We start from the raw sequence: 20503 nt of genomic DNA, 5'->3' as shown, positions 1-20503 counted from the left end.
CCAAATATTTTACCAATTGCATTTAAACGATAACCTATTAGACAATGAGATCCTCCTCTTCCTCATTATTGTTGACTATTGTCCACCAGTTCGGCCGCTGGTATTTTATCACGATTAGTTGATATTTCAAGATCAAAAGTCGAGAATATGCTAAAATATACATACATATGTTCGAGCAATCCGACTTACCTTCTTTTTTTTAGCAATAAAAATCCGAGCTTTTAGTTTATGTTATATAATTAGCATATACTGTATATGTAAGGAAGTACATAAATTTAAATACAAAACAATACTTTAATAAAGCTTAGATTAGAATGAAGCTGCAATGGAATGGTTAAGTTACATATGTATGTGTATATAAGCTAGGAAAAAATGCACTCGAATCACTTACAAGCAATATAACAAATAATAATGAATTTTAAGCGAACGTTCCTTTAATTTCTAAGGAACTAATTGAAAAAAATGTCAAAGTAAAGAAAGTATTGGAACACTGAATCTTTGGGAATGGTTACACATTGAAGGAATGACTTTCAAAATTATTAAGAGAAGCTCTCTGCGGATATATGCTGCCATTGGCCCTGAAATAAACGAGGTCAAGAAGTTATAATATTTTCGTACATTCTCTGGTCACGTAGATAATACAAAAACTATACAAACCGGTATGCCCAGATTCCATCCTGCGCCGGCGGGATTCTCTTTTGTAATGCCACATCGTTGGCAAACGACGCCATTGAGTGCAATTGCCCAGACCTCGGCGCCCACTGAAACCGATTTAAAGCCGATGTGGGTTTCCGTATGCGGCGGAATATTCGGCATATTCGGCAAGAACTGCCAATGTGAGCCCTCGGGGAACGTTTTAGTGATCTCTTTGCGCACAGCCAAGCGGTTGTGGTTGTCAAGTGCCCAAATGCCCGCACGCCCCACAGCCACCGTGCGAAATGTTACACCCGAAGGCGCTTCCACCATTTGCCATGCGTCACCTGTGTCGAATATTGATAACACGAACTTTATATGATTTTCAACTTGTTTACATACCCAATGGATTGTGCCTTGTAATGCCATAACGGAAATAAATCATGCCATTCCTTCCGACAGTCCACACTTGCCCAGTCGTCCCCACACTAATTCCAATTAACGGTTGTTCGCTCGGTATATGCTCCCAACTCTCTCCGCGTGGATTTAGCTGCGTCACACCATGTCGGATTAGCACATCGCCATTGGATGCTACTGCCCAAGCGCACACCGGCAAATCTTCCCAATCACCTAAACTATTGGCACTATCCGCATCGTTGTCGAATACTTGCAAAGCGGCATCTAAAATCTTTGAATGACTCAACTCTTGCCATGGACCGCTACTAGTTAGACGGCACTTCTTCAACCAACGGCGACGACGTACGCAATCAGTGATTTTCTTCTGAGCATGGTATGTGGCTGGAAAGTCAATTGCATATTGCCAGCCTTCTTTATCAGCACCTCCGGGTATATTAAAGTCCACCATCCAATCCGTTATCCATTCACAGTGTGTGGACAAGAGTTTAGTGTGCTCCTTGCTACGCCTTTGGCGACCGCTAGCATCGCTCCACAAGTGCCTATCGGTTGGTAGACTCTTCGTAGTGAAGCCGCTAATGGGGTTCCAGCGTTGATTCTCGTACACATAGTAGGTGTGCGTATCGACCATATTGTTGATTTTTCCAGTGCCTCCCTCAAGCCCTTTCAGAAACTGGCCACCCCAACCACCGTTATACACCCAGGCAGTGTTGTCGCACGAAATACCCCACACAACGCCGGCAGAACATGTAAATACACGCTTTATGTGACCTCCTATTTGCCGCCAATACATCTCTTGCATAGAGATGATCAGCGTGGGGCAACGATAGACGATGTTAAAGAGCTTTACACGCCCACTAACGTAGAGACAGGTGACGGCGGCCGGATCTGTGCGGTATTTGTAGTCGGCGAAGTGGGTGTTGTTCACAAACAACTGGTAATGTTTCTCCAAAACTCTGCATACAAAAATGTAGTATGTAGAGAAAGACAAAGAAAAGTTTATAACCGTATAAGCTTACTTGACGCGTAGCGTGAATGTGGCGCCGGGCGCGAACACCATGTTGTCATTGCGTATTTCATCCAGCCATTCGGAGTCGTTCATACTGTTGAGCACTATGGTGCGCTCATTGAATCTAAAAGCCGTGGAAATAAATTAAAAATTGCGACTGCACACACCTATACATGACATAATGAATGTGCCTTACCTTGGATTTATGTGCATTGCAATCACACGGAATTTTTCCACCTTAGGACGCGTCTTTATGTTTGGATGACACTGCAAATCGAAACGTATTTGATCAGCATCATCGTAGACACAACCAGATATCTCCAGTTCCGTGCCAAAAGGCATGCTGAAAAAAAAAAAACAAGTAAATAATGATTTAGAAAAAAAACTGGAAGTGCACCGACCCATTGGAGAGTGTGTTGTAGTAAGGCGTTTCCATTGTATTTACATCGAATTTCTGCACATAGCAATTGCGCTCCTTGTCCAGCTGGTTCGCCTTCATATTGAGCGGATCGAAAACAAAAACTTCTCCAAGTTCGCTGGTGATCCAAATGGCATTGTTCGCCGGTTTGCCCAGCACCTCATTGATCTGACAGCAAACCGAACTGAGGTGAGAAAGCCAATCCTCCATTTCGGCGTCACTAGAGAATTGCAACTTGATCGGTGAACAGTTGGCTGGTAGGCGTGGTGCGTGCAAGGCAATACGCGGTGCACTTGGCTCACTGCAGCATTGCACGCACGTGATGTTGGCGAGCGAAAATTGGATTTTTGTAGTGACTCCATCGGGATTGAGCACTGTGAAGGTACCCGAATCGGAATCGGTGCTGGTGTTGCCTGCATCTGCACTAGCACTAGCGCCGGTTGCACCACTTACCCATTCCAACTCTATTAAACAGTCTTCAAATTCACCACCGGGACGTTGATAACGTGCTTCAGCCGATTTAATCCATGAAGTTAATTCGACGGCTTTCTCGTATTTTTCTGGATGTTTCAATTTTTTCAGCAACTCCTTTTGTTTTTGCAGTTTCTCAATAATATCCTTGCGCCATGTGGCATCCACGTCCACTTTTCCATTGGCGGACGCTTGTTCATTGAACCAGTTTGGCGCATTTGTTGGGTCGACACACACAGCGCCGGCTGCCACACAACTCCACATCACCTCGCATTCGGTCCAAAACTGTGAGCCAGCATGATCTTCATCCTCGCCTAGAAATGCATCTGAACCATGATGTGTTGAATCTGATTCGAATACCGCTGAATCGCTTTCAGGGTGCGCCTCAGTGCCGACAATTGAGCCAACGCTACGCACTGGCGACCACGCACGTGGATTCTTGAGCTGCGTTTCAAAGTGTTTGCCTGATATTTCGGTCACCACCTCTGTTGCGGGTGCACTGCATGCGTGGGTGGCATGTTCACGCATCGCTGAGGTACGCTTCTTGTGGCGCTCATTTAAATTTAAGCTACCGATATTGGGTGGTGAATCGGTTGAGTATTTCCAAATGTCACCTTTGAGTCGCGCCTGTGCAGCTGCCGGTCCTGCTGTGCTACTATTCGTGGAGGCCGGACTGGCCGGCATATTTTCAATTGGTGCACATGTTTCCACTACACCTTTCTCCTTGTCCTTGCTATAAAGATTTGAAAAACTCTGATGTTTTGAACCAGGTGTGGAACCGCTGCCACTACGGCGAGACACAATCGACATTGAGCTGGAAGTGCGACTTATCTGCATGGAACACTGTATTTGGCGCCATTGCTTGCCGGTCGGATCAGAAGCAGACACACCTGAGCGAAAGTATAGTGAACGATCCGCTGAACCGACGGCGAAAACTTGATCATTAGGCGCCACCGAGATTGAAGATATATTGACAATCAACTCCACCCAGCCGCTGCCGATAGCGGCGTCTTCGCTTATGCCAGCTGCCTCGCCTTTGACGCCACGTCGGAACCATACGTGACTGTCGTTAGTTACACACCAAACAGAGTCGGTACCCACAGACACCTGAGTGATTTTTAGATTACCTGCAGCATCGTTGCTGCTGACTGGTGGTTTAACGTCCAACCAAGCTTCGCCAGAAAGATTTTCGCGTGTAACTCCGGTACGAACAATGGCACGTCCATTATAGAGCACAGCCCATACGAGACCCGTCGGCCCGACACTTATTTGCGCCAGTTCACAACCCGGAGGTGTGTTTATAGCATTCCATCGGAGACCCTCCGGAGCTGAAGTGTTGACACCCGTGCGAAACATTGCCTGATTGAACCAAAACGTAAAAAAAGTTATTTGTAGAATTTTTAAAATCACAACGGGTAAATTAAACATACCCTTCCATGCGCTGTAATAGCCCACACAATCATTGTGCCCGATGCGGCGTTTGGCACGTTTGTTCCGCCTACAGATACATCGATGAAGGGCTCTTGTGTGGGATCTTTATGTAATGGCGCTACCGCACACCAACTATTCAGGGCACTATAACGTCGGAAACGTACCTAAAAACGAATACTTTTAGTAACAAAATTATCAGCCTTTCATTTCATCAACTCACCCATTTCCTCCGTCGCACATATGAGTTCCATGAATTCTTCACCGAGTATGTAGCAGGAAAATCTAAAGCATATGTCCAACCTTCTTCGTTCAACTGTTGACCATCCATATCCAGATCCAAATGCCATTCCCCATCCCATTGCCAGGCCATTGATGGCAATCTTATCTTGTCAATATTACGTTCTACGCTGCCATCAACTGAAGAATACTTGTAGCGATCGGTAGGTAATAGCTTTTTTGAGAATCCTTCAATAGGAAGCCAACGTTCATTTTCGTAGGACTCCTCTTTGACGCGTATTGGCACATCCAAGCCATACACATATACATACACCTGTCGATCTCCGCCAATAGCCCAAACAAAGTGCGGTACTGCAGCGATCTTCTTAAACTCCAAACCCAGATAGGGAAATTCACGCCACGCCGCTGAATTTGTTGACAGCGTGTAGACACGACCTTCGCTATTGGTGGCGAATAGCAAGGAGCTGGGCATGTTGACGCTAAATGATAATTTATATTAATATTTATGTACATATGTACAAAAATTTCAATAGATCTGGTTTCAACTGAGAATCAAATTTCTGCGAATAATCAAACAAAGCGATTATTTAACGAATAGAATGCGCAACGCGTGTCCTCTGTTTGGTACAAAATCGATGCAACGTTGTTATAGACATCGCGACTTTTCTAAACACAAAATTTTTTCACTGGTGCACTTACTTTTGTAGTGACACCAACATTCAAAGGAAACATAACGTTGTCTTTTCTTACCTCCTTTTAAATATATTATTTTATCCAAAAATATATTCTTTGTCCCAGCGATTTCGGGGAACTGCAAACAATAAATTATTTACTTTGGCTTCACAACTAATTTCGCATTTTTCCACTGTTCTTTTAATAACTTTTCAAATAATTAGTAATTAATCAAGCACTTGCAATTGCAGCTCCTTTTAATTTTTGGGTCCACTTTAAAGTGATTCACAGTCTCCCGTTCCCAACGTCGAAAATTTGCAATAATTGCATACTCCTTTGTACCGATTTCGCGTTTGACCAGCTGATAGGACTGTTGTTTACATTTTACGAAGAATGTGAGAGGGAAAAACCAAAACTGAAAGAGGCAATGTTGCATTTAAGGAATAGTGAAAGCACAACTTTTTAAAAACACTCCATTTATTTATCGATTATTTCTGCAATATCTAATCAGTCGAAATCGTTATGAGGTTATGACGACATTGGTAATTCAATTACTAGCGACACTGCGCGGTTACTTCCATATTTTTTTTCAAGACCTGGCAGTTTAAATGGCATATACTTTTACTACTTAATTTTTTTTTTTTTTTCAAAATCATTCATTGAATTAAGATTTCTTACGTGGACGTCATGTCCTTTAATATGTATGAATGTTTGTAAATATATCTATGATACTTGTAGTGAGGCAAAGGTCAAAGTTATTGAAACACACGTTTGTTGTATTTCCGCAATCGATTACCGGGAGTCGGAGGGGGAGTCCATATACATAATTACATGGTCAAAACCGAGTTCAATATCCTTCAGCGCAAACAAATTAAATGCCGATTTGTATCATAAAAAAACAATCAATAAAAATTCGGTATGCAACAAATGGTTACGAAGAAAGGATGGGGAGGAGTGTAAGTGACTTTAACTAATGAAGGTAAAGCAGTCAGTATGTACAAACAGATGTGATTGAGTGATTCATGCTAGTGGATTTTTGATGTTGACAAAAAGTGACCCAAGCTTTAGTCCTAAACACATCAAGGGAATTTTAAAGTTTTTCGTCGTTTGAATGGATAATAAATATATTTATTTAAATGGGGGTCCATTTGTAAGTAGGGATCGACCTTAGGTTGCAGTTCAAACCCCTATAAAGTATATATACAAATAATCAGCGTGATGAGCCGAATTGTTTTAGCCATGTCTGTCTATCTAACCGTCTGTCCATCCGTTCTTCTGTTCGTCCGTCCGTCTGTCGCTGCTCATTTGTCGGTACCGCCGATATCGGACCACTATAGCATTTTGGAATAAAGGGGTTATATGGAAAGCTTCTTCTTTTGACGAGATGACTTCGCAAAGTTTGGCATGGGTTATTGGCTAAGGCAATGTTGCGATCTCCGAAAAAATTGTGCTGCCATACAAACTTTTGTATTTGTGAAATCTATTATAGATTCGGTGCACCCAAAGTTAACATTTTTTCCTTTTTTTCAAAACTATTCGATCATTTTTGCCAAACACTGCACTTTCTGGCTTTGCTGGACATACTCAGGTCATAACACATGTCAGCCAAGAAATATTACTTTAAGTGTGAAATAAATAATATGTGGACAAACTCGAAACTCTTGAAGCAGGAAAAAAGTTAAATTCCAGCAACGCTTTCATCGAAAAGCTTATTTAGTTGAGCAACGGCAACGCAACAATAGCTAACTGTTGGCTGGAAAATCCGAATACACACTCATCCCACTTAGCTGTGCGTGTTGATTGCTCTCCGGCGTTGCGTTAGCCCTTGCTTGGCACTTGATGCGTTTTGCGACACAAAAGAAGCGTCCATACATGTTTGTGTGAATGTGTGTACATCTCCCCAAAACGGTTTTTACCGGCGTGAACTATTAGCTGGCACATATGTACCGTTGTTTCGTTGTTGCAACAGTCTCAAGTGTTTCTCGGCTTTTCATGTTCCCCAACTGACCTTCAAGGTCGGTCATTATAGATTAGCTGGTGTTGTATTTGAAGCAAACTACCGTAACATAAGTCATCAACGGTTGTGGGCTATTTTAAGATCCTTTGTTGAATGCACTTAAATTTAATGTACATATGTACCTTTGTTTTGCCAGCTCAAAAGTGAGTGAATTTAAGAATACAAGAATAGTTATGCTTCGTGTGCTCTCTTAGGATATATGTACTTGTATACAGAGTATGTAAGTGGTTAAAAGCGCCAGAATTGAAAACTGAGAAGATCTCTGCATGGTTTGGAGTTTGGATAACGAAGTAGGAAGCATGTCAGAAGCAAATATTGGAAGTATGGGTTCTTCGCCGAGCAGATCCTTTTTTACTGTGCTGTGCCGTGTCTATCCTGGTACGGTCTGAAGAAACCCTTTCCAAATCATTTCTGCGAAGGTCGATGCAGAGAGATAAGTGGTTAGTCATGATGTCAATGAGCAGGGGTTTTCAGAAGGTTAGGGTTTCTTTATGAACAGACCCCACGATGTTGTAAGCATTGAACTAAACACGGCTACGCGACTCATCCTCACTCATTCACCTTTTCTTTCATCGAATTAAAATGTACAACAAAACAATTTGTTGCTCTTTATTTGGCTTTTACTTTCTCTAATTTTGTTGGGAACAAAATGGTGCGCAATCAAAACACAAGCTCTTAACTAAAACTTCATTTCCGCAACAACAAGAAATGCAAAGTAAATTGTTTGCAACAAAAGCTTTCGCTAAATTGACAGCGGGGCGCCTTGAATCGGTTTCACCGAAGTGACAGAAATAGACACCGGCAATTTAACCGGCAAACGTACACAGCAGCAATTAGCTCCATATACACACATACATATATGGGTTTAAATGCGTGTGTGTGTGTGTGTGTGTGTGGAATGAGTTAAGAGGTGAGTTTCCGCTTTGCTCAGTTTTTCTCTGCGTGAATCGAAGTTTCATGTCATAAATAGCCGTGTTGTCCGCAATCAAATTGGCATGCTTACTGTAAGTAGTTGTTGTGAACGACGTCCGACTGCACACACACACACATACATACATATATCCTGAGTACTGTTAAGGGGCACTTACCATTGCCAACGTCATTGCCGCACAAGCGGTGCACAGGTTCTTGAATAATTTGCTGTTGTTGCTATTTTTATTTTCTTTGTTGCTGCTGCAGTGCTTTGTTGTTGTTCTACCTTGAAAACGGCCATTCAACTTGCCGCTGAAAAAGACTGCCACAGTTATTATTTCACCGTTGTTTTTCGGGTCCTTAGAAGGGGCGGTGAGTGTTTGGCCGCCCCCGAAAACATTGCAGGGGCCGAAGCGAGTGATTGGCGTGAATGTAATGATGTGTTTGCGACCACTTGGTGGGCGTTTCGCCGTTACTCGCAAATTGTACACAACGGTGAAGTAAAAACAAAAATCAAGTGTAACCCTTGCGTGGCGAGTGCCAAACATTATTCTCTTGGCGGCTTTGCGACAAGGGGGGCTGCACTGGCAGCAGTGTTGTGACTTGCCTAAATTTCCATAGATAAGCATTGGAGACCCTCATTTGCTTATGTGACTTCTTAATAGTGCCAATTTTCCAACTGCAAGGCTGTAAGCGTGAGCTGTACGTGTGTGGGTGTGTAAACTTAAGATTGACATTGAAGGTTTTCAATTAATGGGCCTCTCTCACTTATGTGAGTTTTATTTTTGCAACTCTCTTTTGAAAAATTTGGTAGTGGATTGCTTTCCTATTTAATGACTTTGCCATTTTTTCAATAAATAATGAGCTCCTGACCTCGACAACTTACGCACCAAAATGTGAGCTGAACTCAACGCAGGTAAGAGGCAGAAGTCTGCATCTCCTCGGCGAACCTTTTGACTCTTTTTGAAATGTAAAGGACATGGTAGTCGGTTCCACAGTCGTATGTAGAGAGCGCGCTCTAAAATTGTCTGGAGGATGTTTCGCATATGGGCTTCGTAATACCGAAGGAATTGCGCATGAACAACGGGTTTAAGAGTAGTGAAAAGAAGAAAGTATTGATGACGAAAATTTCTTATAAATTCGATGGAAGATACTGATAAGGCTCAAATAAAGTTCTTCAGTCGGTTCAACGGTAGTTTTGATATCAAAAGAAGCTGAATCTTAGCCTATGAAAAACAGTAGCACTTCGTAGCAAGCAGTGAGATGAGTTGGAACTCAGCAGAGAATCAAAATTCCACCGATCAATTAATTAAATGGATATTTTCCTGTTTCGACTCCAGAGCTTTGGTTATCCGGAATTTCATCGCTTTACTTGTAAATACTTGAAATGTGAAAATGTCGATCTCCGTAAACGCTGAACTGATTTACGAAGTTAGACTCGGAAACAGTTTTAGTAATAAACTGTAAACTTCCATACTCTCTGCCCGAAATACTGACTGTTTGAGAATTTTTTTGGAGAGTTCAAGGCTTGTTTGTCTGAGCCTTCGAGTATATGAATGTATGAGTATATGAATAAGGACAGTAAATATGTGCGGGTTGATAAGAGCACTTAATAAATAACGGAAAATGCAAAAATATATACATTTATATTTTTGGGACCTTTAAATCACACCACCGACGTTACTGCCGTCAGAATTGCTACTTAAAACGAAAAGAAACATTAATCTCAACCTTTGCGTGCTGAAAGCGAATAAAATATTATTAGTCTGAGCATAATAAATTTATTCGGATTTTAATAAAAGTAAAACAACTCTTCCCTGCTAAAAATATGAACTCATTTCTAAATTTTGATGTTTTCGACACATTCGTTTGATGGATTATTATGCCCAGCTAAACCAACAACACGTGAAAAATGTGTAGCAAAATTCCGAGACACGCCATAAAATCCATTTTTAGTTGCGCTTTCGCTGTGAGTCGACATTTGAAGGCGCTGTAATTTCGCTCGCCTTCCAACGTGCCACAGCCGAATGTTCAACACGTTGTTAGACGCCACAAGCGGCCTGTGCGGCTCTCAACGCAAATAAATAAAATTCCAACCTCACTATACTCCGTTGGGGTTGTTCGTAATCGATGTGGAGTCGCACATGGAAGCAAACAGAATGACCGAACAGAAAACAACAATAACGGTAAAATGGAATCATCAGAAAAGACACGTGTTGGCCAGTTGCATTATAGGAATGGAATTTGTAGAAATATTTTCATTGGTTGTTCTATTGTGCTTTCATTTTTAATATACTATAATATTGTGGGCAAAAAATAGTAAGACATTCTAATTTAAATTTCGGAAGGGTCAGTAGAAATCATTTTGAAAGTTCATTTGGGCCTAAGAAACGTAAAAGCACGATTGGTTCCGAAATCACCCAATTGTTATAGAAAAACTGCGATGCGTTAACGCTTTTCGACTACCAGGATGTCATGAAACTCATTCTTACTGGCGATGAGTCTTGGTTTTATGTTTAAGAACCGGTAACAAACGATCAATTGGGCGAATATCGTGGCAAAAGTGTGCTGAAGCCGAAAAAACCACGTCAAAGCAGGTCCAATATCAAAGTTATGTTGACAGTTTTCTTCAATTATCGAGGTGTGGTGCTTCCCGAATTCCTTTCGACCGGCCAAACTGTCAACAATGAATACTTTTTAAGTGTTATGCGTCGTTTGCGCGAAACTATTCGTAAAAAGAGGTCGGAATTAGGAACTTCAATCGTCCGACGAAGCTATCTCAGTTATGTATTTTTATCAATAGTATGAAAAATCCAACTTAATGTAATATTATCTCATCTCTGGCTAATCGGAGCGAAGAATAGATCCTTCATGATCTGTGTGGTCGTTAATGTAAATCCTGCCTTGAATTCTGGTAAAACTCACCAAATCCCACTCGATAAGCATTCAATTACTCCTTGGCTAATATGTAAGTTCTCACATAACGCGTTTATGACCTCATCAAGGGGTGAAACTTCTCACGTTGCACGTGCCACACGGCACTTATAAATTTACTATAATAATACGAGTACATATTTTGCTCGAGCTTAGGAAAATGCGTGTTTGTGTGGAAGAAGTGCCGCACCGTGGCCAACCAAATGCCAATTAAACTGCGCCAAGCCAACTCACAAAGCTACAAACCATTCAAGCGCACCTAGGCGAGTGGGCGACCGTGCGACCAACTATTCAACAAGGCGTACGTACGCCTAATCTATTGCGCCATATGAAATTTAAATACCTATTCTTCTCCCAACTCCGTTTTCGCTCTTCCGCTGGCAGCCGAAGTGGCGGTTGTGGTTGGCCAACTGAATTGACCAACTAATTATTTGTGTGCTGGAAACGCGCGATTTAGTCGATTCCGTGACCACCTGAAGGAGCAGACGTGAACTATTTCATTGTCGTCCGAGGCGCGTTTGAATTTTCATTAAGTTAAAGGCATTCTACTAACTGCAAATGTGTTGGTACTCCAAAAGAAAATTTAGATAATCGACTTAAAAAGATAGTAATATTAATAATTAAATAAAAATAAAATAAATGAACTGTGATTTCAATAAAACAAACTAAAATAAAATTCTAATTATAAGATTTTCCTTAATTCTACTGTAAAAAAAAAATAAAAAAAATGGGTTGCGCCAGCAGTACCCCGATGATTGCCACAGCCGGGAGTGATATGTTGAAAGCAGCGACACATGCTGCCTCCGATGCAGCCAAGGGAGCTGAGCATGCAGTGGAAGGTAGATTTCTTCTTTGCATTGGAACTTTGGACAATGAGTGCAAGAAAATGCTTAACACAAAAACAGGAATAATTGGATATGTGGATAGTCTGAATAAAGTGACGAGTAATTCAAAAATAATGCTAAACAAAGAAGTGCGTAATAAAGATTTGAAAACGTTCAAACCGAAAATGTGTACTGCTAAATAGGAGAATATTGCTTGAAAATTTGATGAAAAACTCATGAAGAATCAATGCAGTATACGACGGACCAAGAGTTGTAGGTCGATATTTTCCGGCCTCTTTTTATGAATAGTTTCGCGCAAACGACGCATAACACTTAAAAAGTATTCTTTGTTGACAGTTTAGCCAGTCGGTAGGAATTCGGAACGCACCACACGTCGATAATCGAAGAAAACTATCTACATAACTTTGATTTTTGACCTGCTTTGGCGTGGTTTTTTCGGCTTCGGTTCACCTTTGCCACGATATTCGGCCGATCGTTTGTTTCCGGGTCGTAAGCAAAGATCCAAGACTCATCGCCAGTAATAATAAGTTTCATGACATCCTAGTAGTCGGAAAGCATTGTTGTACAGACGTTAATGCGATGTTTGTTTAGTGATTTTGAAACCAATCATGCTTTCAATTTTCTGAGGTCTAAATGATCTTTCAAAATGGTTTTCACTGATTCTTCTTACGATGTCAGTAAGATCTCTGACTGTTAATTGATTCTCAAGTACCAATTCTTTTCTTTATTAACGTGTTGATTATCAGTTAATGTTGATGGCCATCCTGAACGTGGTTCGTTGTCAACGTGTTTTGGATCCACTTTGAATAATTTGCACCAATCAGAAACACTTGCTTATGACAAACAATTATCACCGAAGGTCTTTTCCAACATTCTAAACGTTTTGGTTCTAGAAATTCTGCACAAAAAATTTAATGAACTTCTCTTTCGAATGATTTCACTCATCGTAAAAACTACTGAACTACTCAGAAAGACAAGCAAATACCAAACACGAATGATTATTTTGATCTTTTATTATCTACTATCAGTACCAAGTCATACCTAGAAAAAAATATTTCACGGAATGGGTATTTGTGCGAAATTTAAATTAAGAAGTCTTACTAGGACTGGATTCGTTCTTAGATAACGAACAAGTAGCTGGTCAGGTGTCTCCGAGCACCTGGAGAGTTAGGGCAAACATTTTCACGCGACGTGTTTTTGTGAGTGGTTCAAGCTGAAAAAGCAGCGTTTGTTAGAGCAGAAGTACGCCATTGAATTCTGTGTGAAACTCGGTAAAACTGCGATAGAGACGTTTGATACGAGACGTTTGACCTTTTTGGAGGGCCGGGAAGAGGTCGTTGATGAAGACCGGAAGAATGCTCATTGTTTTTCCTGGATTGGTAATATACGGGCATGTCTTCAATTTTGAATCAGTAGTACCCGCGTCAACGACCATGTAATTATTATTATTTGTGTGTAGAAATTATGTGCCATAGTGCAAATTTTTACATATTTCGAAGTTACGACTTCAAAACTAAAGTGGTGATAGTGATAATAATGCCAACCAATGCCTCCTGAGGCCACCTTGGGCTGATGGTTAGAGCTGTGCAATACGTACGTATTTATACGTCTATAAAGACCATATAACGTTTTAAATTATGGCACAATATTTACTTAATTGAGTGAGGGTTGTTCTTTCGCGGCTCAAGTCAAGGTCACTTAATTACACATAACCCTTAATACCGTGAACAATTAAAGTTCCACATTTATTTCATTTCATTTGTTGAATAATTGTTTCTACAAATAATATTTTAACCACAAAAATTAAGACGCCTCCACGGAGATATCGACGTAGTGCAATGAGTTAAATCTATTCCTCCACTCATTGTGACATTTATTGAAAATAAAATGAGGTGACTCAGTTTTAAAGGTTCCGAAGTAATGAGAAGAAATAGTAACTAACCACTCTTTGATTATGTAGAATGAGTAAAAAAAAAGTGATTTGGTCATACTATTAGGAAGAGACATTGGCTCTCTTTCGTGGAATCAAACGGTCAAATGTACTAATAATCTAATAATAATGAATGCGAACTTCATAAACATATAGAAGTACAAATTTAGAAAAAAGTGAAAAATTCCATTATTCATGGGCGACAGGCAGCAGCGGTCGCTTGAATATGCGCAAGCAAATGCGCTCGCGTGACTGGTAGTCGGTAAACTGCTGGTAAATGGTCAAATATTTATGCCGTCGAAAAGGCTAATATTATGATGGAACAATGGCGATGGCAGGGAGATGCTTGGCTAGGGCGTAGGGATCTTCAGGTGGCACTTGTCTGCACGCGAGACTGCTGTTGCAACGACGCTGGCAGGGGTGCATAATAGCTGATTAAGCCACTCGTATAATTGATTACTCGGCTGGTGCGTGCGTTAAATTTCATTGCAAAAAAATGAGGGAAAACAAAAGCATAAAGCAATGAGTAAACGGGAAATTCGCAATAATAATAATGGTTAGAAGCATGCTTGCACTCGTTCGACGAAACCGTTATATTGCACACAGGCAAACATATGACATATGTGAGTGCATATATGAAATTGAAAACTGAAAACTTTTCTCTTTTCTCCACCACCACAGAGGTAACCGAAACCGTTGGCAAAACACTGGAGAACGCCAAGGAGACGGTTGGCACCGCCGTCACAGGTATCGCGCACGATCTGGGCAATGTCTTCACCGAGAAGTCAGGCGAATTGGACACAGCGAAAAACCAACTCTTGGAACGACTGCATTTGGGTGGCGCCACTAAGGCTCTGGAGCATGCAAATGAGTCGGCGGCCAATCATTTGGACACGACAGCTTTGGAGATGGCCGCACGCGCACCCACACCGCCGCCCGATTTGGATAGTTTGAAGACATCAACACCCGAACCAGAAATAGAACGTGCATTGGCCAATTCGCACGAGGATATGCCGCCAACACCGAAACCGACAATTGCCGAGCTGGAAAAGTTAACAGCGGAAGTGAAGCAGACGACACAGACAACAACTGCGTTGGCGGCGACCGTCACCAATGGCGTTGCCGAGGCTAAAGAGTCGGCGGAGCTGACAACTGGAACAACTGCGGCCACTGAACCGGCCGTGGAGTGAGTAGGCGTCCATTTCATTTGTAACTTTATAAGAGTTTTGGTTTTGTGTTGAAGTTCAGCCGTTGTTGGAGTTTATGGTTTATTGTTTGTTTATTGTAAATGGGTTGGTTGACATTTTGAGTTGATTAAAGTGTTTTTGTTGGCAGTAAATACTCTTTAGTTTTAATGTTTTCGTTTTGTTAAATGTACTTTGCAAATCTGTGTGTAGTTGTTTTTATAGTTTTATTTTTAAATGAGCATATGTTGAGAGCTAAGGTTTAGATATACTTATCTCACGAGGTTCCAGGCTTTCCTAAGTATTTAATTAAGGGCTACTTCATAAATAGCCTAACAATTTGGAGAAAGCTTCTCTCCCTTTATGCGTAATACAGTTTCCAGCGAAATCCTTCTGGCCTAGAGGGAAACGTAAAAGGTCGTCTGAACTATTTGCTTTTTTCAAAGCCAATCTCGCCGCCGTTTTGGATTTTCTGTGTAGACACTGTCCAAGTGGAGCTCACACGCGGTGCGGTTAAATATTTTTTCTTGCCGTTTTTGCCAATACTTTGTAAAAGAAAGCTTTCTTTCTCTTCTACTACCCAGCTTTTGTCGTATTAAGATTTAAATATCTTGGTAGACACATCATCGGCGAACCAAGCGAAGTGGCGCGTATTGATATTAAGCGCCTTAAGCTTTAAATGCTTCGTCGTTCTATTTGGAGTATTTTCCGGGTTTTTTTGGACCAACGCTCATAGCCGTCCAAGTGAGATCCAACGCAATATTTGTCGCGAGGATTAATCATGCTTTTTCTTTACCGGCTTAGAAAACGCTTACGCGGTTATAGCCGAGTTAACAACAGCGCGCCAGTCGTTTCTTCTTTTCGCAAGGTGGCGCCAATTGGAGATTCCAAGCGATGCCAGGTCCTTTTCCACCTGGTCCTTCCAACGGAGTGAAGGTCTTCCTCTTCCTCTGCTTACCCTGGAGAGATTAAGCCTAATCTAATCAGTGGATAATGAATTTTTTAGAATCCTTTTGAAATGTGAGAAAAAAATTAATCTTCTCTTTTAATAAAATTATTATTAAATTCCCTCCAAGTGGATTCTTAATATGAAAATGTAACGTATTTTTCCTACGAAGTATGTTTCAATGTATGTGGTTTTGATGGTGATTTAACCTCAATTTAAATGTTGATCGTTTTTTCATATAGACAAAAAAGACTCATCATATAGACTTAAAGACTTCCTGACTTGAGGTCCCTGAAAGCACTGTTCCGCTTTGCCTCATAAATTATATGAATAACTTTTCGCTTTATTTGATTCTAATTAATTTTATTCTCTTTTATTGTAGTCAGTTTTGTAGAATTATGTAAATTGTAAATATATAATAAAATACCGTTAACATTCAAGCACCAACATTTCTTAGTGTTAAACACATAAATAAATAAATATTAGTAATAACTTTGGAGTGCAGAATATAAAGTAAATTAGCCAAGCCATTTATACGTAATTTAATTGTAGTTCAATGTTGACAATGCCTTTACATACTTACCTCTCTACTATACATACGTATATACTACTTACTCGAGTACATATCAATAAAGTGTTATTTTTCGATACTATTTCAACTCTGAATGTAAATATTTGCCTTTTCATTTACAATTACATTTACATTTCGATGGATTTCTTTTCCGATTTATCTATTACTTACGTATGCACTCGTATACGTCAAATAACTGCTTACGAACCGTAAACGAGCAACGCAAAGTTTTGTAAAACCGCAACAAACCCTGTAAAAAGTACGTAGTGATTTTGAGATACTCACACTTGCACACTTATGAAGGATTGCCAACTAAAATGGATGATTATTTTCTGCTTCTTCTTCTTTTCTTCCCTCTTTTCCTTTCATACGCTCTCTTCACAGCATGGTTGCCCTGCTGGCGGCGGAGAAACGGCCGGGCACCACCGAGTGGGAGAAGCACGCCGATCATCTGTCGAAAACCCGCAAAATGAATGAATTCAAAGGTGGCGGGAAATTTCGACGCTTTGGGCCACCAACGCAACCGGCGAACTATCCTACTAAACCTATAGAAAATCTGAGGCGAACGCTGCTGGAGGACGACAGCTGTTACAGTGACGCTTATTATAATAGTAACAGCAGTCCGCAGCATTCGACGGCGTCCGATAGTCCGAGGTTACGACGTGCACGCTTACCCACAAATGGCGTACTTGCTGCGAACGCTAAGCGTATGCAGCGCGAGTTCGCTACTTTTGTTAGTAATCGACGTAATGTAACTAGCGCATTACGTCATACGGTTTCACCCGCCATTAGTCGTCACTTCGATTATAATCCACAACGTCCGCGTATCAGTTCACCTACACCTTCGGTTATTGGTTATACACGTTCTGGCTACTCAACGCCTGTTATTATGCATCCTGAAATATTGCCCAATCGACGTAGTGCCAGTTGGAAAAGAGGTGCTTCGAGTTCCCGTTTGCATTCGCCTCCATCACATATGGGGCGGGTGCTACCGCGTGTCATTGCACCGTTAGATCCACAGTTGGCTGCAAATGTCATCTCGCAGTCGAAGCTAAAGTCAACGAAAGCTTTTGCGTCGCTGAGAGGTGAGACGAATGGACGATCAAGAATATTCGGACAAACACGCTCCGGTTCACCCGTGAATAGAAGAGTATTCGCGAGAAGATCAGGTTCGCCTCCTGCGAGTAAGGGTCGCGTTCCATATGTCAGATCTGGTTCGCCGGAAAGAATAAGAGCGCTTATACAGGATAAGGTGGAGAGAAAAAATAAAGTAAAACCCTTAACGGAAACTCCGACTAAAATCAGATTAGAGCGGAAAGCCAGTGTAAAAGGAAGTAAAGAGATTGATACAAAAGAGCTGCCTACAAATGGATTTTCATTAGCGAAGGCGCTATCACCCATTAAAATGGCCGCAGAGACGCATTCGTTGCCACATTTGAAAAGTGACGAAAAGAGCACAACATTTGTGGCACATTCCCTGATGGAGGTTGTTGAGCAAGCTGTTGAACGTTCAAAAAATGGTGGAGATACCTCAGATGCGAAGGATGGTAAGGAAAATGCACAGAATGGAGAAACGTTGAAGATCAAGAAAGAGACACCTGTTAAGCACGAAAGACAGAAAGAAACACCTGCAAAGTCACCAAAGACGAAAGAGAAAAACGGCGGAAAGAAAAGTCTCAATGGGAAGAGTGTAAATATTACTGAAAACGAAAAATCACCAAACAAAGAGCATATTAAGAGAGGAAATAAGTCCAATATGTGGCTTGAAAATAAGGATACTTCGAACACGAATACAGGCTCCAGTCGTGGTAAGAAACCGGTCCCTAGTCCTGTGCGGCGAAGCTCAAAGAGCAGTTCAACTTTCGATGCCAACAAGCTTACTATTCAACCCTCTCCTTCGAGACAGAAGAGTAGTAGTCCAAAAAATACAGAAAAAGATACCCAAATTGAAAATTTAGCTATTGGTGGTCGTTTCAGTATGAGTCCAAATAAAAAAACTTCGGCTCATCATGAGAAATCACATATTTTGTGGGAAAATACCAGTCCCGGACGAAAAGATCTATCAAGTAGCCGCAGTCGTACGCTAGAAAGCAACTTAAGCACAAAAGGGGGTTCTACTCAAAGTCTTGGAAAAGTAGATCACACTAGTCCAAATTCAAAACGAAGAGACTATGGGGGAAATAGTCTTACAGAAAATCGGTCTCCCATCAATAATAGAGTAAGGGTAAATAGTTCACGTGGAAATCATATTAGTCAGGAGTCAAAAACAGTCAACAATAATGACCGCTATTCCAACAAAAATAATTGGAACAGTTCCAGCAGAAGAAATAGTAAAGTGGAATATACAAATATTAGTAACAGGTTTGAATATAATGCAACCCTGAGTTCTTTACCGAGGGAAAAAAATCGAAGCCCCAGAAAATATAACACTCCGAGCCTCTACCACGAAAAAAAGGGTCCGGAAGAAGTGGAGAAAAAGAATTATATTTCGCAAATAAACGGGGAGGCGAATAATCCGGTGAAAAATGCACCCGGCGACGAATCTCTTCGAGGTACACAATTTAACCTTAATTTTGCCAATAAGGGATACCATGATGAGCAGAGTTCTCTAATTTCTAAAGAAAATTTAAATAATATTGAAAATATCAAATATCGCTCAGAAGGTATAAATGGCCCACAACGGGAAGTTCACATAAACACACCTATAATCAGTAGGAATAGTCCATTAGCCAAACCAATAAATAGCCACGAACGGAACAATAATGAACACAAGTCAAATCACTTAACAAATCAAATTCACAATCTAAAAAAAACTCTTCAAGCGATTGACAATCTCAGCACAAATCAAACGAATAATGAAGAAAATATACGAAATAAAGAAACTCCAACGCACCCATCTACAAACAGTCCAATAAAACAAATAAAGGATACCACTTTGTATTCTCCGAGTCATAACTCGCACAATAGTTCGCCTTCGAAATCGTCAAAGTCTTCCAGCAGCATTGTCATACGCACGAATCTTTCTACACCCGAAACCGAAGACTACGATGAGGAGGTCCTGAATCGTCAATTATCGCAAGAACTTGAACAACTCAAACACTACGACAGCGAAACACGTGCCGAACGCAATTTCTTGCGACACGCTAGCATAGAGGAAGATTCACAAACCGATTTGGAAGAATATTCTCCTATCGATCATGAGGAGAGTTCTCGCACCGATTACGAAGAAGCGCTACACACCGACGCTGACGTGAGCTCACATACAGATGTTGATAATTATTCAGCTGCCTCGACGAGCACTGAAGATCTAATTAATACACTATCTCCACAAACTGCCTACCTCAATTTGGGTCGGAGCGCTACAACGCTGCCGCTAAAACCCAAAACTTCTATACTCAAACCACCGTCATCTCTTTTTCACAGCCCGTCACATACTAGTTCATCCTACCGACGATATTCGTCGTCGTATGAAAGTGATCAGTTGGAGAAAGTGCTCTTTATCGGCGAGCTTAGCTCAGTGGCGCGTAGTCGGTCAGCGCATGTACTGAGCCCTGCCGTAAAGATCGATCGCTGTGATGTGTGCCACAACAATTATGTGATAAAGTAGCTAAACTGTAACAAAAGCCTTGACCTAAATGAAGAGATGTATTTAACTAATAAAAAGTGTTCATTTTTAAATTCAACCATTCTAGATATTGTGTTTCCGTGGTTTCCTTGTACTGAATTTAGCAGAGCTTTGACTACTGTTTCATAATTTTGTGGGTTCACCTATAGATTTTATGTATCAATACGTTTGTAAGATCCGAGACTGTTGTGTCTTTGGTAGTGTTTTTTTACGTGGCGTGTCCCAAACCCAGCGCGCAACCTGGGGAGTGGATG

At 41.1% G+C, this 20503-nt stretch overlaps 2 protein-coding genes across 3 annotated transcripts; one reads left to right on the top strand and one right to left on the bottom strand.

Moving 5' to 3' along the window:
* Positions 1-290: 290 nt before the first annotated feature.
* On the bottom strand, positions 291-5622 carry LOC126763043 (tectonin beta-propeller repeat-containing protein). The gene is made up of 9 exons (XM_050480216.1): positions 5364-5622; positions 4597-5092; positions 4376-4540; positions 2458-4304; positions 2253-2399; positions 2067-2180; positions 1036-2003; positions 658-980; positions 291-578 (listed from the first exon to the last, which is right to left on the bottom strand). Exons 2-9 carry the CDS (start codon positions 5083-5085, stop codon positions 540-542), a joined length of 4092 nt encoding a protein of 1363 aa, XP_050336173.1. The 5' UTR covers positions 5086-5092; positions 5364-5622; the 3' UTR covers positions 291-539.
* A 6004-nt stretch (positions 5623-11626) lies between these two features.
* LOC126763045 (GATA zinc finger domain-containing protein 14) lies at positions 11627-20315 on the top strand. 2 transcript variants are annotated; one of them, XM_050480219.1, is made up of 3 exons: positions 11627-11987; positions 14605-15109; positions 17009-20315. In XM_050480219.1, the coding sequence occupies exons 1-3, from the start codon at positions 11876-11878 to the stop codon at positions 20229-20231; spliced, it is 3840 nt and encodes a 1279-aa protein (XP_050336176.1). In that variant the 5' UTR covers positions 11627-11875; the 3' UTR covers positions 20232-20315. The 2 variants fall into 2 exon arrangements, with proteins under 2 accessions (XP_050336176.1, XP_050336177.1); XM_050480220.1 differs by lacking the exons at positions 11627-11987; positions 14605-15109 and adding an exon at positions 15115-16883.
* Positions 20316-20503: the final 188 nt, after the last annotated feature.

Source organism: Bactrocera neohumeralis, chromosome 6, assembly GCF_024586455.1.
Source record: "Bactrocera neohumeralis isolate Rockhampton chromosome 6, APGP_CSIRO_Bneo_wtdbg2-racon-allhic-juicebox.fasta_v2, whole genome shotgun sequence".
In the NCBI taxonomy this organism is placed as follows: domain Eukaryota; kingdom Metazoa; phylum Arthropoda; class Insecta; order Diptera; family Tephritidae; genus Bactrocera; species Bactrocera neohumeralis.
The sequence above is the reverse complement of the archived record's forward strand: the minus strand, read 5'-3'. Positions and strand labels throughout refer to the sequence as shown.

Coding starts and splice junctions, on each gene's coding strand:
- LOC126763043 (XM_050480216.1), bottom strand. CDS start 5,085: ATGCCCAGCTCCTTGCTATTCGCCACCAATAGCGAAGGTCGTGTCTAC. Junction 2,400..2,457: donor TACAACACACTCTCCAATGG/GTCGGTGCACTT, acceptor TTTTTTTTTCAG/CATGCCTTTTGGCACGGAAC. Junction 2,181..2,252: donor GCAATGCACATAAATCCAAG/GTAAGGCACATT, acceptor CACGGCTTTTAG/ATTCAATGAGCGCACCATAG.
- LOC126763045 (XM_050480219.1), top strand. CDS start 11,876: ATGGGTTGCGCCAGCAGTACCCCGATGATTGCCACAGCCGGGAGTGAT. Junction 11,988..14,604: donor AGCTGAGCATGCAGTGGAAG/GTAGATTTCTTC, acceptor CCACCACCACAG/AGGTAACCGAAACCGTTGGC. Junction 15,110..17,008: donor GCCACTGAACCGGCCGTGGA/GTGAGTAGGCGT, acceptor CTCTCTTCACAG/CATGGTTGCCCTGCTGGCGG.